We start from the raw sequence: 14,675 nt of genomic DNA on the forward strand, positions 1-14,675 counted from the left end.
CTAGTAGCGTGATGTGATAGTCTGACCTCCATGTTGTGCCGCAGTTGAATAATTGGTATACCAATATACTGGATTATTTTTTTTTTTCCTTCACAGTTGGACAGCTGACTGATAGTTGGATTAGCCACGTTTGACCCAGCAAAGTGATTTGGGACAGGCGATGCGTGTGCTCCAGACTGCTTTGGGGAGCATGGTGCACAAACATTTTGGTAGCTGGGACAGAGTAAGTGTGCATGCAGCAGCTGTGAGCGTTGCTGCCCACGCTGCAGTCTGGCTGGCTCTTCACCAAGGCGCTTGAATATCCTTGAACCGCGCTTCCCAAGCCGGGTGTGCGGGAATGTTTGAGTCACCTGGCGGGAGCCAGAGCCCGAGGGTGCCCCTGGATCTGGGCAGGTCTTGGGAAGAGGCATGCTTTGCACATTGCTCCTGAGTTCTGGAAAAGCAAAACCTACGTTAGCAAGACTTGTGCGCAGGCGTGTTGGATGTGCAGTACTTAATTGTGGCTCTGCTTTGTCGGGCAAAGTGAGCTGCAGCGTGTTCTCCTAGCACATTGCTCATCTGCAGCCCAGAACCACACACACATTACAGGGAACCGCATGTTTGCAGAAGATGTCTGTTTTTAAAAAATAATAAATTGAATAGCTTTTCTCTCCAATGTGTTGTATAGTCAAGAAGTACAAGAACTGGAACATGTCGGAGATGCAAGGGTTTTATATGGGCTGTGGTGAAAGGGTCTGGGAAATTGCAGGTGTCTAGGGAACTGCTAGCTCACGATGCTAGCCTAATTTATTGTTATGGTATAATACCATACTACCTCAGAAGTGGTGTCTTCTCTTTGGGTCTTGTTTGATACTATTTCATATGTATATCAACATATCTTCCTGTTGTTTAGATGTATTTGTATATCTAAACATGTAACGTAGATATATGCACATGGGTACATATAAAAAAGAAATTACATACACGTATAAAAGAACTGAATGCAGATAAAGATGTTTGAAGGCAGTTGCTTTAATAGATCAATTTACTTATAAAACTTAGCCTTGTATTTTCTATCCTTCCTAAAGAAAGCATTATGCTTATGTAGATCTGTAATGCCATTGCCTTTCCACTTCTATGAATGCCTACCTGAATCCATCAGACAGTATTTCAGAAATAGGTGACTAGAGGATACATTAACCTTAAATTTCCCCTCTTTAGCATAGATAAAGAAATTGTATTCCTCTTCTCCCCTCTGACATTTTTGTTAGGTCTCAGTTGTCTACGCCAGCTGCCTCACAGGGAAGAGATTGTTCTTTATTGCTGACCTGGGTTTAAATCTTTGGGTGCTTCATTATCAAAACAGTTCTGACAATTGCATCTGAATTTCCAGAATACTGGAATGTCTTTTTCCTGCTCAAAGATTTATTAATTCTAGTACCATTCTATTCACTATGGCATGTTTTAAAAAGATCGGTTGGATGTAAATTAAACAAAGCTCTTTTAAAATGTGTTGGTTCCTGCTTGACAGAGTACAAATCAAAGGAAGATTAAAATACGATGCCAGGCTATTTCAGAACAGTAGGTCAGCTTTTATTTTTGTTTGATCTTACCAGGTTCCTGTTTCAGTTTATTTTGTAACTGATTAATAGGTGGTGATAACTTCATGCTTTCTTAACAGTTTTAGAAATAAAAGCTCATTTTTACAGTGGCTGCTTATAAAAGAGATTTACTGGGTGTGTAAAGTGTTTAAGGTCAGCTCTAGGAAATCCACGCCAGAAAAAAAATAAAATGTAATGAATCTGAGCAGTAGATGTAAAATCTTGGCAGCTAGGAGACTAACGGGAGGGGAGGAAGCCAGGGATGGTTTTGTATGTACAAGGCTTCTGCCTAAGTAGAGACCTAGAAATTGCACAGCTACAGGGGGTGCAAGTAGTTCAGTAATATAACTTGAGCCTCTAAAAAGTACCTTGGAGTGCTACTAAAAGGAATGGTTTCAGTGAAAATGAGCTTTAACATTTGGGGTGAAATTGGTGTTACATTCTAGGGAAAATTTTTCTAGAAATTTTCAAATGGTTTAGAATCAGGAATGGAAAGTAAGTGGTACCCTCATGGCTCTTTCATGCCTGTGAGGTGCTTTTTTGTGGGGAGTTTGGATGGGAGGGAAAAGTGGTATACCTCATGTTCCTTCCTCCTGCTATTCGCATCTGTAGTTATTTCTGGCTTGTATTAGCATCAGGTTGCATTTTAGTTAGCCAGCATTCAGAAGTAATCTTACTTCTAATAGCTGAATTAGACTTAGGCTGCATTGCAGAAAGTATGTAACTGCTGTTTCCAAGGAAATGGCAATAAAAAATTGTACTGAACCTGAGAAGAAAGCAATTAGAGTTGATCAAGATGTGATTCATGCCAGAGATTTGAGTTAACTTGATTGCCTGGGTGGAAGTAGAATCCATCTGATCCTTTTTATATATAAAAAACAAACAAACAAAACCTTCCTCTGGGCAGTGAAGTTGTATCATAGAATCATAGAATATCCTGAGTTGGAAGGGACCCTTAAGGATCATCAAGTCCAACTCTTGACACCGCACAGGTCTACCCAAAAGTTCAGACCATGTGACTAAGTGCACATCTGCTCCCATCTTGAGGAATATTTAGGAAACTTCATAAGGAAACCTGTATTAGGATTGCATATGAAAACTGAAGTTGTTTTGATGGCCCATTTTCAGTCAAAATTTTACCTTGCATGTTGCAGCAATATTGTTATGTAGTCAAAATGTGAGTTTACACCGGTATTGTCAAATTCTAAGACACTGCCCCTATTATACATACCAGTATTTACACCAGCATGCCCCAGCAGCCTGTTTTGATACAGACAATTAGCTTTAATTGTTTGTGAAACTTTTAAGTAGTCTTCAGGGGATCCCAGTGAAATACTTTCATAGTTTGGCTGACTTCTAGGGTTTGTAGATGTTTTAAAACAATGTTTGTTAATACATTTTAACTAACGGATTTGTAATGGTAGCGTTGGCTTAACATCTGGAAATCTTTGTCAGACACTTATAAACATGGACAACTCTATTTATTTAAAGCCCGATGACCAGCCTGTTCATCTAATCTGTGCATTGGTCGGATGAAATACCAAGATGAGCCAGGAGGAGAGAGGGGAATTAGCAAAGTTGCTTACGTCCTCGTTTACCAGAAGTTAAATTGGCAGTAAGTGGTTTTGTTAATGGAGTGGTCTCGGCTGCCATTTGTGCCCTCGCACCCCTTCTTCTTCTTGTGCAGGTGTGTGTTAGGCTGTGTGGTGAGCCAGGTGGAGCTCGTCTGCAGTGAGACAAATCTGTGCTTTTTTCTCTGTGATTTCACGCCACCGGTGCATTAACTTGTGGCAGTGCAGACACGACTATAGACACCAGGAAAACGGAGCATGATCAGGGGGTTTGTAGGCATGGGGCGAAGGGAGCGTGGCCGGTTTCTGGAGCAGTGCTGGCTTCTGTCTGCCTGCAGTGACTTTGCAATCCCACTTGAGATGGAGCGAGAGCAAGGTTACTTGACTGTAGAAATTATTAGTGGTAGCGTGGTGTTACAAGATAATACAAGATGCCAGATATCATGTGCAAGAAAAGTAATTTTTTTTTTTTAAGAGACTTTTAAATAAATTGATCTCTTTATTGCTCATAAGGAATTATTTTGAGAAATCATTCATTTCTGTAGTAATTATTGTAGATTTTAAACACTGGTGAAAACTCAGTTTAAAACAAAAACAAGATTTGCAAATTACTATATTTATGCATGCCTAATGGTCTGCTTTTATTTTTTTTTTGTGGAACAGAAATATTCTTCCTGTCCCATCTCTTATTTCCTGCCAGCCTGTTCTTGCTCCTTACACCATTTTTGGAGAAGGTCACAAGTTGTAACAGATGTTTGCGTCATTTTACGAGTTTTTAAATAGTTTGAAAGCTTAAACTAATTTTTTTTAACAGACACATATGTTGATTTTAATATAGCTACATATATACTTGTTTTTGTAGCAACCTTTGGGCAAATAAGACACAAAAATAAATTTCATAATGTGAGAACAGAGACCAAAAATGGATTTCCCTGGTGCTTGCATTGCCGCCTTACAGAATGGTCAGTTTGTATTTGCACGGGAGATTCCAAAATAACAAGTCACAATTTACAAAGTCTGCAACATTAGCTTGGTTATCAAAGTATCGGTGATAGGAAATTGTTTTTACACATCATTTGCTGTATATTTTTAACTTTTTGTTGATAGTATTTCTAAAAACAAAACAAAAAAACCTACCATAGAAACATCTGTTACAAAGGACTAGTTAGTATTCTGTTGTGATTTTTTTTTTTAAAGTTTTACCAGCTGTCGTTTGTAGCAAATGAGAATATTTGCTGTGAACTTTGTTCCCGAGCATTTGTTTGCTTTCCCAGCTTTCTCTTTCTGAATAACTGGCATATCTGAAGAGTACAGGCAAACTTCTAGAAGCCCTCTGTGGAGGTGCATGCGCAAGTCTGTGTGTTTAAATTGCTTACCAGCCTGTATTTGCACTTACTGGATGAAAAAGTCTCATAAATTTGTGGTTATAAGATGTATACGTTGCATCCTTTTGGTGTCTAGAGTAGGGAACAGGCACCAAGGCCGAGGGATTTCTTTGTACAAGGAAACATGTGCTTTGCTGGACTGCAGTGTCTCCCCTTTTTGCAAATTCTCCCCTTTTTAAAATTTTTGCTTTTCCCGATATGTTCACCAGTGAGCACAGCCATACTGTTGAGGCTTCAGCATTTTCCTTAAAAAGAAGCTGTTTAAAAAAATGAAAGTTGAGGAAGCTTAGAGCCTGAAGTTCCCATTTGGTCCAAAAGGCTGAGTCACTGCTTTGAGGAAGTATAGCATAATCTGGGGTGACGATTTTTAGCGGCAATATTAGAGGACTGCTTTAAGCATCTTGAATGAGCAGTGCAGGACATTTTAAATGATTAACAAGAACTTTTCCACAGCATAGCTGCAAAAAAGGTAATTTTATGAATATGTTTGTTATCTTTTGACCAGTAAGTTGAGCGACAAGGTTCACTGAGTACAGGGGGTAAAAAGATCATAGACTTCACCTGCAGTAGGAAGTTAGTGCAGTATTGCAGAAGAAAATCTGCAGTGAAACTTCCAGTGCTGAGGTGTTCAGTCTGCTTGATTTTTATTTTTCCTCTGACAGTGTTTCTGACCTTGTGGCCTGAATACCTGTGAGCGTTTGGAAGACTTTTACAACACATTTCATGCTTTACTTTTATCCAAAGGGAATCCAGTTTGCACATTCTGAGAAAGCTTCATGATAAGATCTGGAGCACAGAAGTACGAGGCAGTTAGGAGGCTGATTTTGAGAGAACACTTGCGATCTGTGCTAAAAGACCAATAGAGATGTAGCATGGACTATAGGAGCACAGAATCACTAAGGCTGGAAGGGATGTCAGGAGGTCTATAAGTCCAGCCCCTGTGCACAAAACAGGGTCAGCTAGAGCAAATTGCTTGGGGCTGTGTCCAGTTGGGTTTTGATTATCTGCACGGGTAGAAACTGCGTAGCCTGTCTAGACATCCTGCTCCAGTGCTTGACCTGACAGTAGAAAGAGATTTTCTTAGGCTTGAGCTTTCTGTATTTCAGTTTGTGTTCACTGTGTCCTTTTGCTGGCACAGCTTAGTCTGCCTCCACCTTCTCTTTTTTACCCCATTAGCTATTTATACACATGGACAAGATTCCTCCTGGGCCTGTTCTCCGAGCTGGATGTTCACTTTCAGCCTCTCCTCATATGTTGGATGCTCCAAACCCTGATCTTCATGGAGATAGACTTACTCCATTACATCTTTGTTGTGCTGGGGGGCCCAGAACCAGACTCAGCATTCCTGCTGGGGTCTCGTCAGGGCTGAGCAGGGGCGAAGGATCACCTCCATTGACCTGCTGGCAACACTCGTCCTGGTACAGCTCATGATCCTGTTGGACTTTTTTGGGCAGACTGCTGGCTTGTGTGCTACTTGGTGTCCAGCAGGACCCCTGGGTCCTCTTCTGCAAAGCCCACCAGTCCCACAGCACATACTGATGCTTGGGATTATTCCTCCCCAAGGTGCAGGACTTTGCATTTCTCTTTTTTGAACTTCATGAGGTCTTTGTACATCTATTTCCCCATCCTGCCAGTGTCCCTCTGCATATCAGCAGAGCTATCTGATGTATTAACCAGTCCCTCCGTATTAGTGCAGTCTGTGAATGTGCTGAGGAGGCACTTCGTCCCATCACCCAGGACATTACTGAAGGTGTTGAATGGCTCTGGCCCTGCATCAATTCTGGGGCATGCTGCCTGTGGCTGGTGTCCAGCTGGATGTCATGCTTCTGCTCTTCACAACCCCTTGAGCCCAGTTCAGTCATTTTTCGGTGCACCTTACTGTCCATATTCCATCAATTTGCCTGTACGTTTGTTATGGGGGAAGGTGTTGAAAGCCTTGCTAAAAATCAAGATACACAACATCTGCTTTCCCCTTACCTGCAGAGCTTTTCCCTTGTCATCTCATCATAGAAGACTGTCAGGTCAGTCAGTTTTATTTCCGCTTTGTATATCCATGCTGAGTGCTTCAAATCACCTTCTTTCCTGAACAGATGGGTTTGTTTCATTGCCTTCCTAGGGACAGAGGAGAGGCAGCCTGGCCTGTAGTTCCCTGGATCTTACCTCCTGCCCTTGAAGATAGAAATGCCATTTGCTTTCTTCCAGTCCACACAGACCTCACCCTACTGCCATGTCCTTTAAAGATAATGTACCTTTCCTAAACTTTAAAAATAACATTGGTATGGTTTAAAATTATTTCCTTGCCATTTTAGAGGTGGAATGAGGTTGCTGTTTCACAGCTGTAAGTTGCTACTTTTCAGATGCTGTTATAGATAAATCATCTGTGTTAAAACAGCAATTTTGCACTACTCTGTGTGTTTCTTTAAATACTTAATTCTCATGACTTAAACAACTTTGTTCAATATTGTTTTTCTGCTTATAGTAGGAAGAGTGTGGCATATATTGTAGAAGTTGAAAATGTTTCATAAATTAAAATGCACCTTAAGATCAAGTTTTTTTTTTCCTGTAATACAAATTATTTACCACTTTATTTTCTATCATAAAATAAATTATTGTTATCTTCATTTTAGCTAGTTTATTGTTAAATAAACTAGCTAAACTCTTACTTACAGAGCTCTTACTTACAGAGACATCATTAAGCTCTTACAGAGACATCAATAAACTGATCATCGAAGCCAGTGTAATTCATAGGATTTTCAGTGGGTGGAAACATTTTTTGCATCTTGTTTTAAAAACTCATTTCTTCCTTTCTGTGTAATTAGTATCATAAATAGACAGAATTTGATGCTTTGCCGTTACATTTTTTTTTTTTAACCAGTAAAGGCAATTATTCACTTCATTAACTCCTTAAATATTCTTTTCTGACTTTTTACCTAGTACTTGCTGATGCTGGGGGGGGAGTTTTGTCTATGACTAATAAAATAATTGGTTCACATTCTTACAACATCCTAAAAAATGTTTGTGGATTTACTGTCTAATCTGAGCCATCTTTTATCCAAGTGAAACAAGTCTTAACTTTTCTGTGTGATCAGGCCGTTATTGAAACTACGAGCATAGTGTTATCAATGCAAATGTATTGTTTCAGGGTTTTTTTCTTAGTTGTCATAATGCATCAGTGCTTTTTTTTTTTTTAGGTATTGTGTAAAAGAATAAATGAGCACTTTCTCCCACTGCATTTTTATTTCCATTTCCGTCTTTACAGAGCAAGAATAAAAGCATAATGGGTTATTTTATTATTGTTGTTACTGCACTTGTGGGAATCTAAAAAGTAATGGAAGACTTTGCACTAGAAAAATAATGAAAATACTTAAAATTTGCAAATAACCCATGTATGTATCTTTGAAGGGCCAGATGCAGAGTTCTTGCACTGTTGAACTCTTGTTTAAAATGTGTTCTGTTTTTATTTCAGTTAAGATCTTTTCCAAATAGCATTCAAAGGAGAGGCAGAGTATTCGAGTTTGTAGTCAGAATGCATTAAGCCTCTGCAGGTACTTAGAAAGCAATGATCTAAAAATTAACTTCTCATAGCTTGACAAGTTACTGCCTGATATTTGAGTGCACAAAACAGCCATATACAGTCTTCTAGCCTACTTGCTTACCAGCAAATGCCAGGAGAACACCACTTGGGTTAGCCTGACTGAATCTGAAGTGAGCCAGGTCACAATACCTGCACTAGAGTGGTGAAGGGCTTACCCGTGGACAGGTACAATGGCCTAGCTGATATGCAGTATTTGTGTCTCAACCCTGTACTGCTTGCCAGATTCCATTTTTGAGCAGTCTGGAAGGATAGCAGTGCTGTCAGGAGATTTGGAGCAGTTTTGCTCTTCTGCTTCTGGAAAAAAATAAATAGCTGATAAACAGATATCAAAATGCGCAGGTATTAGTAGTCATAGCGAAGGCGTATTTTTGATAGGGTGCATACTGTTTTAGTAAACTGCGTTTTGTGAACATGCGAGTGCATCACATTTTAAGAATAAATGAGAAATTGTCGTTAAGGGTTCTGGGCTTGTGTTCAGAAACAGTAGCTTGATGGCAGTAATCCTGGTATTCTGTCTATTCCTGACAGCCAAAAGGTGCAAAACTGAGTTGTTCAGTAGTTGTTTGAAACATGGACCTCCTGCTCTTAACTGCAGGATTCATTTTTTATGATGTAGTAAAGTATTATGGAAATACAAATAAAATAAAAATATTAATAATGATGTTTTGCTTTCTGTTTCTTTCAGGACTCCTCCAGGATGGTTTCAAGCAGATATAAAAGGTATGAGATCTTTGTACTTAACACATTTATTCATATACATAATTCTGCCAGATACAAACTTTGGACACCAAGTTGAACAAGAGCCAGCAGTGTGCCCTTGCTGAAAGGAGTCTTGTGGTGGCCTGGGCTGCATTAGGCTAAGTATTGCCAGCAGGTTGAGGGAGCTGATTCTTGTTGTCTGTTTGGCACTGGTGAGGCCACACCTGGAGTGCTCTGCCCAGTTCTGGACTCCCAAGTACAAGAGAGACTTGGACACAATGGAGAGAATCCTACGCAGGGCCACCAAGATGGTGAAGGGACTGGAGCAGCTCAATTATGAGGAAAGGCTGAGAGAGCTGGGCCTCTTCAGCATGGAGAAAAGAAGGCCTGGAGATGTCTCATCAATGTTTGTATGCACGCTGAAGGGAGGGTGCAGAGGGGGCAGAGCCAGGCTCTTCTCAGTGGTGCCCAGTGCCAGGCCAAGAGGCAATGGGCACAAACTGGAACATAGGTTCCCTCTTCCTGAACACCAGGCAGTACGTCTTTTCTGTGTGGGTGACGGGCACAGGCTGCCCTGAGAGGCCCTGGAGTCTCCTCCTTGGAGAACTTCAAAAGCTGCCTGAGCGTGACCCTGGGCAGCCTGCTCTGGGTGGCCCTGCTTGGGCAGGGTCTGGGCCTGGGCCTGGGCCTGGTGGGCTTCAGAGGGCCCTGCCAGCCTCAGCCCTTCTGTAAAAGCCAATTTAAATAGGATGAGTGTTTGATGTGTAGGCTTACTACTTTACACTACTGCTACAAATATACAGCCTGATTTGGGGATAAGGACCAAAGTGATGCACCCCAAACCCTTCTGTTATGTTACTATTTTAAAATAATCTTAGCTAGTATTTTGCTGGGTCTTATTAGTGGGTTGTGAAGCACCAACTTCTTAAGTTTGACAGGTAGATAATTTTGTTGCTCTCCACAGTAGTATTGAAAGCAATTTCTATGGATTTATTGTACTACCGTCTCTGTTTTAAGGGATGCTGCTCACTTAACATGTCCTGTTTTGTTATTTGCCTGCCTTTGAGACAATTATTACTCTTGTCATTTCTCAACTTCATCAATCAGAAACATGTCAGACACTGCTGATGCACCTGACAGGTGCGTGAAAATTTCATCCATGTGGAACATACTGACTCAGCTATTGCAATTATTAGGAAAATGTAACGTTAACATGAGGTTTAAAATATGTCAACTGAAGCAAGGCATTTTTGGAAATACATTTTTATTTCACACATGAATTTATTCTCTTTTACATATTTCCTTTATTCAGGTAAAATATGTTTTATTCACCTGTATTATATGTCATGTCTGCAGAAGTAACTGCAAAGAGCACCTTCAGTTACCTAGTATTCACTAGCGTATATTGTACTCCTCAGACTTGTACACATACTCTTTTATGCTTCACATTTCTCAGTGTGATACTTCCTTTTATATTTAGGTTACTGGGTTCCCATAAACGTGGCCAAGTGATACTTTTTATTGCTGTGGAGTTTTTTGAATCACTTTGTTGAAGCAGAATGGGTGGATTTACTTTCACAGCCTTAATATCTGTGTAATTCCATGATTTCTTTTCTTATTAGTCAAGCACATTTTAGTTGAGTCTCCACTTCCTCTTGAGTACCTGTGCGGAATTTTGTTGCTATTAGTGTCTGCCAAATACTTAGTTGTGTGTGTCATAAGTACCTGGTGGGTTTTCCTGAAACTTTATATTTACCCTGTACTCACTTGCAAAAACTTGGTTGTGTCTGGGGTGGTAATAAAGAGAAGTTTGAGTAATCACACACATTTGTAACTTAGTTGAAAATAAACTAATTCTTCTGATAACATTGCAAAAAATTGGAAACTCCTAAGTTAGGAAATACTAAAATAAGACTTGTCTGTGTGGTCTTCATTCAGTCAGCTTTAGTTATATGAAGGATGTACATTCTTTGTTCACGAACTTTCCCCCTCAGGACTTGCATCACTTTCAGGAGGAATCTGACTTGCTGTGAGCTGCAGTTCAATATTTTGTTATGTATGTTGCCATATATCTTACTCATTGCATAGTCCTCAAACCTCATTTTGAGAACAAAGGATTATTTTCCTGTGAGGTCATCACACTACCCAGTACCCAAATATTAATCGGATTTTATTCTAACAAAACCTCGGTAGGTGTACAAGAGCCAGTACTTCACAAATAGAGACTTAATACCTACTGTGATTGGAGATAGAAGTATCTACTGATTTTTCTCTATATTTAAAAATTTCTACCCTCCCCCAAGTAATTTTTCAGTTAAGAGCACTTGAACAAGATATGTCTCCCAGTGGCTGCACTTTCTGGTGTAAATCCTAAAGGAATCAAGACCAGACTCCTCTCCTCTTCTGACAAAGCTTGGCTTTTTCACCTCTACCTTCATCTGCAATACAGAAAGGTCCTAGAGAAAGCACCCTATTCTACAGTAAGCATTATTATTAAGGCCCAAATGTATTCAACATAATGGTCTTTTAACAGCTTTATGTGTACTTCCTTAGGTTTTCAGGAGAAGTGAGAAGCAAATTCCAACCTAGGGCTAACCTGTTTGAGATCCCATTTGAAGCTGTTACTTGCACTGCTCAAATGACAGGCAGTCAGTACTTCTGGGTCGGGTAAGAGAGAGGCTGTTAGTAGACTTTACAGCAAATGACAGCAAAAATTGAAAGAATATGTCCTAAAACCTTTGGCTCTGTTGTAGACCCCTATGGGAAGAATGTATTATTTGTCAGAAAATTTCCAGTCATTTTCCCGCATTTTTACTGCTTCTAACCTACTCATTTGTTTTCTCCCTCTTTCCTCACCAAAAGTGACATCTCAACATTTTTCTGCACTTCCCTGGTTTCCATTTCCTGGCTGAGTCAGACACCTTTTCCTCTCTCTTCCCCTTTCTCATACATCCTCATATTTAACTACGGAGGTGCTAGTCTTTGGCATTTTTCTGATCTCTTACTTGCTTCTGTTCTGTCTCCATCTTCTGACTTTCAGTCCTCAGTTACTGATGCCATTCCAGGCTTCCAGTGCCCTCCCTCTCCCTTCCCATATAGCTGTTTTCACGTCTACACTGAGACACCCATCGTCCTGGGCCCAAGAAGATGGGAGATTAATAAAGAGCAGAGAAGGGTTTGTGCTGTGTGTTGTGATGGAATTTCTACTCTCGCAATATATCTCAGGGCTCCAGGAATTTCAGATTTTACTACCTATTTAATCAGACATACTGACTACTTTGCCTTGTATGGATGCAGGAATCCATAGTTAAACATTTATATGACATTGCTGAGAAACCCGTTTCACTGAGTGCCCTTTGACGGGAAGATGTGTTTACAAATGAAATCTGCTGGCTGCGATGTTGTTCGGCTGACTTGGACAAACTGAGCCTGTCTCCTTATACAATAAAGTAAATAAAAGTTTGGAATGAGGCTCTTATAATTGTAGTCTGTCTTCTGATTCTTTTTTTTTAATTCCATATTTATACCCTAGAATTTTGTATTGGGGTGCATTTGTAGTTGCATGAGTTAACCACATAAGACATTTTCAAAAGAAAGTGATGGTTCTGTTGTGATCTGGAGTGGCACAGTAGGATGCTTTAAAACCATGACCGGTATCTTCAGGGTCATGCTTACATGAAGGCTGAGGGATATGCTCATGAGCTTATTTGGGAGTTGTGACCAGACATCTGTGCTGACTGTGAGCTACAAAGAATGGCTCGGGGGACCTTAATCATACAGCTCCTAGGGTTAGGGGATCTAACTGTCCCATCTAACTCATAGGATTAAAACATGTGGGTATCCTTCTGGGGCAATAGCCCCTATCTGTTTTCTCATCTTTAGTTTTTCCCTAAGCTTTTCTTAATACAATGTGCTGCAGCTTGGCTGTTCCAACTATAGCTGGGACTAGCATTTTTTGCACGCTTTGTGTGTAGTTCTTTTAAATCAAGAAGCACCTTGCCATTGGTAAGGGTGGTTTTCTGAGTCAGGTCTGATTTATCACCAGAGTTGGTGTCATCACTGATTTCTCAAACAAGTCAGTGACAAAGTGTATTGTTTCTTGAAATGCTTAAGTGTAATCTACATGTAAACATGAATTAGGTTTCTCTTGCATTCTGTGAACTAGAAGTTTGCAAGTAACAGCAAAGCAGGATATGCATGTGGGCATAGGAATATTTTGGTTTATTTTAAAAAGCCATTTAGCTTCTTTTCTATAAATGCCTTAAATTAAAACTAAAACCTTGCAAATTGGGGTTTAAAATAATTCAGAAGATTTCACGTGGTTCATGGATCAGACAGATCAGGCTGAATCAGTTTACAGAAAGAGTCAGATTAAAATCTCTTAATGGTTCAAGGGTGTGTTCCCCTTATAAGTTTGTTTATTAGTGGAAATGAATACAATATGGTGTGGCTTTATGGCTTCCAGGCAAACGGCAGAGGGCTTTTTCCCTCTTTTAGGATAGCACTGCATGCTCACACTGAACCCAGCAGGTAGGGACCCTGCCCACTAATTCTGAAAGACCACGTTGTACTCTGGTTTCATGTTTGTGCAAGAGTAGAAAAGTAAATGAGGTGTAAGAGATCACCAGCTCCTAGTTGGAAGTGCTGTGAAGGAGATGTTAAAGCCCAGCTGAAATTCTCTCATTCTGTGTTTTTTTTTGATTACTGAAAATCTTAAAGCGTAAAGAGAAAGCTTAAAGTCTACCAATTTACATGCAACCTACTAACCTTGGTCTCACTGCTTCAGAAGGGATGCAGCTGCAAAATACCATTTCGTAACACTGTGCCCAGACTTGCCTACTCGCCCCGGTCTGGGAGTTGTGCAGCGAGGCCCTGACGGCTTGGGTTGCGTGCTGAGCGCTGTCTCATCACGCCTGCCACAGCAAGACCTCAGCTGTGCCAAAATGAGCACTTAAATAGTCAGGGATCACCCAAAGGGCTTTTCTTGACTGTCATATCCCCTTTTCCACTAATTGTCGATATTACAAAGTGGTGGAAAAGCTTAGGGTATTCCTACAGAAGCTTATTATGGCATAGGTTGGGCCCGCTGCAGTTCCTCATTATTGGCTGTGCCAAAGCAGCTGGGCCCGGTGGTGTCTGAGGGAGCTGCTGTGGCTGGCAGTCGGAGGTGTCCTACTCAGTCACTTTACAGCCAGAGCCAGGACAAGGGGCTGTGAGTTGCAGGGACGACAGGGCTGCCTTTCTTAGCTCAGCACTGACAGCCTCCAGCACGGCTTAACCAGTCCGAAGCAACCGAAGTCCGAAGTAGGCTGTTTAGAAACACTGCCTTCTGCTCGTTCTTCTAAAGAAGCTGCTAGCAGCTGGCTGGATTTCAAGGTGACACGATTAATTATGAGTTTCCAAATCAAGTATAATTACATGATTCTCGAAACGAACATAAATGCATTATAATTGAAATCATTGACGTTTGCTTCTGATGATAGTTGACTTTAATTGGATGAAATTGTCATTTGGGCAGTGCCTCATGAAAACATTGAAAGAGGCATTGAAAGGAACAAGATTTTTTCCACCCTCCTGTAATACTGCTATTAATGCTGACCCTTTGCAAATAGCAGGTTTTATTTTATTTTATTTTATTTTAAAGGAAGTGACTAGAGTGTCATTCTAATGCAAAACTTTTTGTGTAAGAATAGTCAGAAACTGCAATGTGGGTTCATTTCTTTGCTAGTTTGTTACAACAGGTGAAATAATGAATTTTGTTTCTGTCACTTTCCTTGTATTAAGAACTAATGACTTAATTTTATTATTTTTTTTAAATCCCATTTCCTAGAAATCTTCATGATGT

The 14,675-nt window shown here is 40.3% G+C and overlaps 1 protein-coding gene across 2 annotated transcripts in view; it reads left to right on the forward strand.

Annotated features, from left to right (window-relative positions):
* The window catches only part of PAWR (pro-apoptotic WT1 regulator), an 80,993-nt gene that overhangs the window by 52,722 nt on the left and 13,596 nt on the right, over positions 1 to 14,675 (forward strand). For both annotated transcript variants that reach the window (XM_068669109.1, XM_068669108.1), the window contains exon 4: positions 8,817 to 8,851. In XM_068669109.1, coding sequence (XP_068525210.1) covers positions 8,817 to 8,851 — 35 coding nt within the window. The remainder of the gene's footprint in view (positions 1 to 8,816; positions 8,852 to 14,675) is intronic.

Source organism: Anas acuta, chromosome 1 (assembly GCF_963932015.1).
Source record: "Anas acuta chromosome 1, bAnaAcu1.1, whole genome shotgun sequence".
In the NCBI taxonomy this organism is placed as follows: domain Eukaryota; kingdom Metazoa; phylum Chordata; class Aves; order Anseriformes; family Anatidae; genus Anas; species Anas acuta.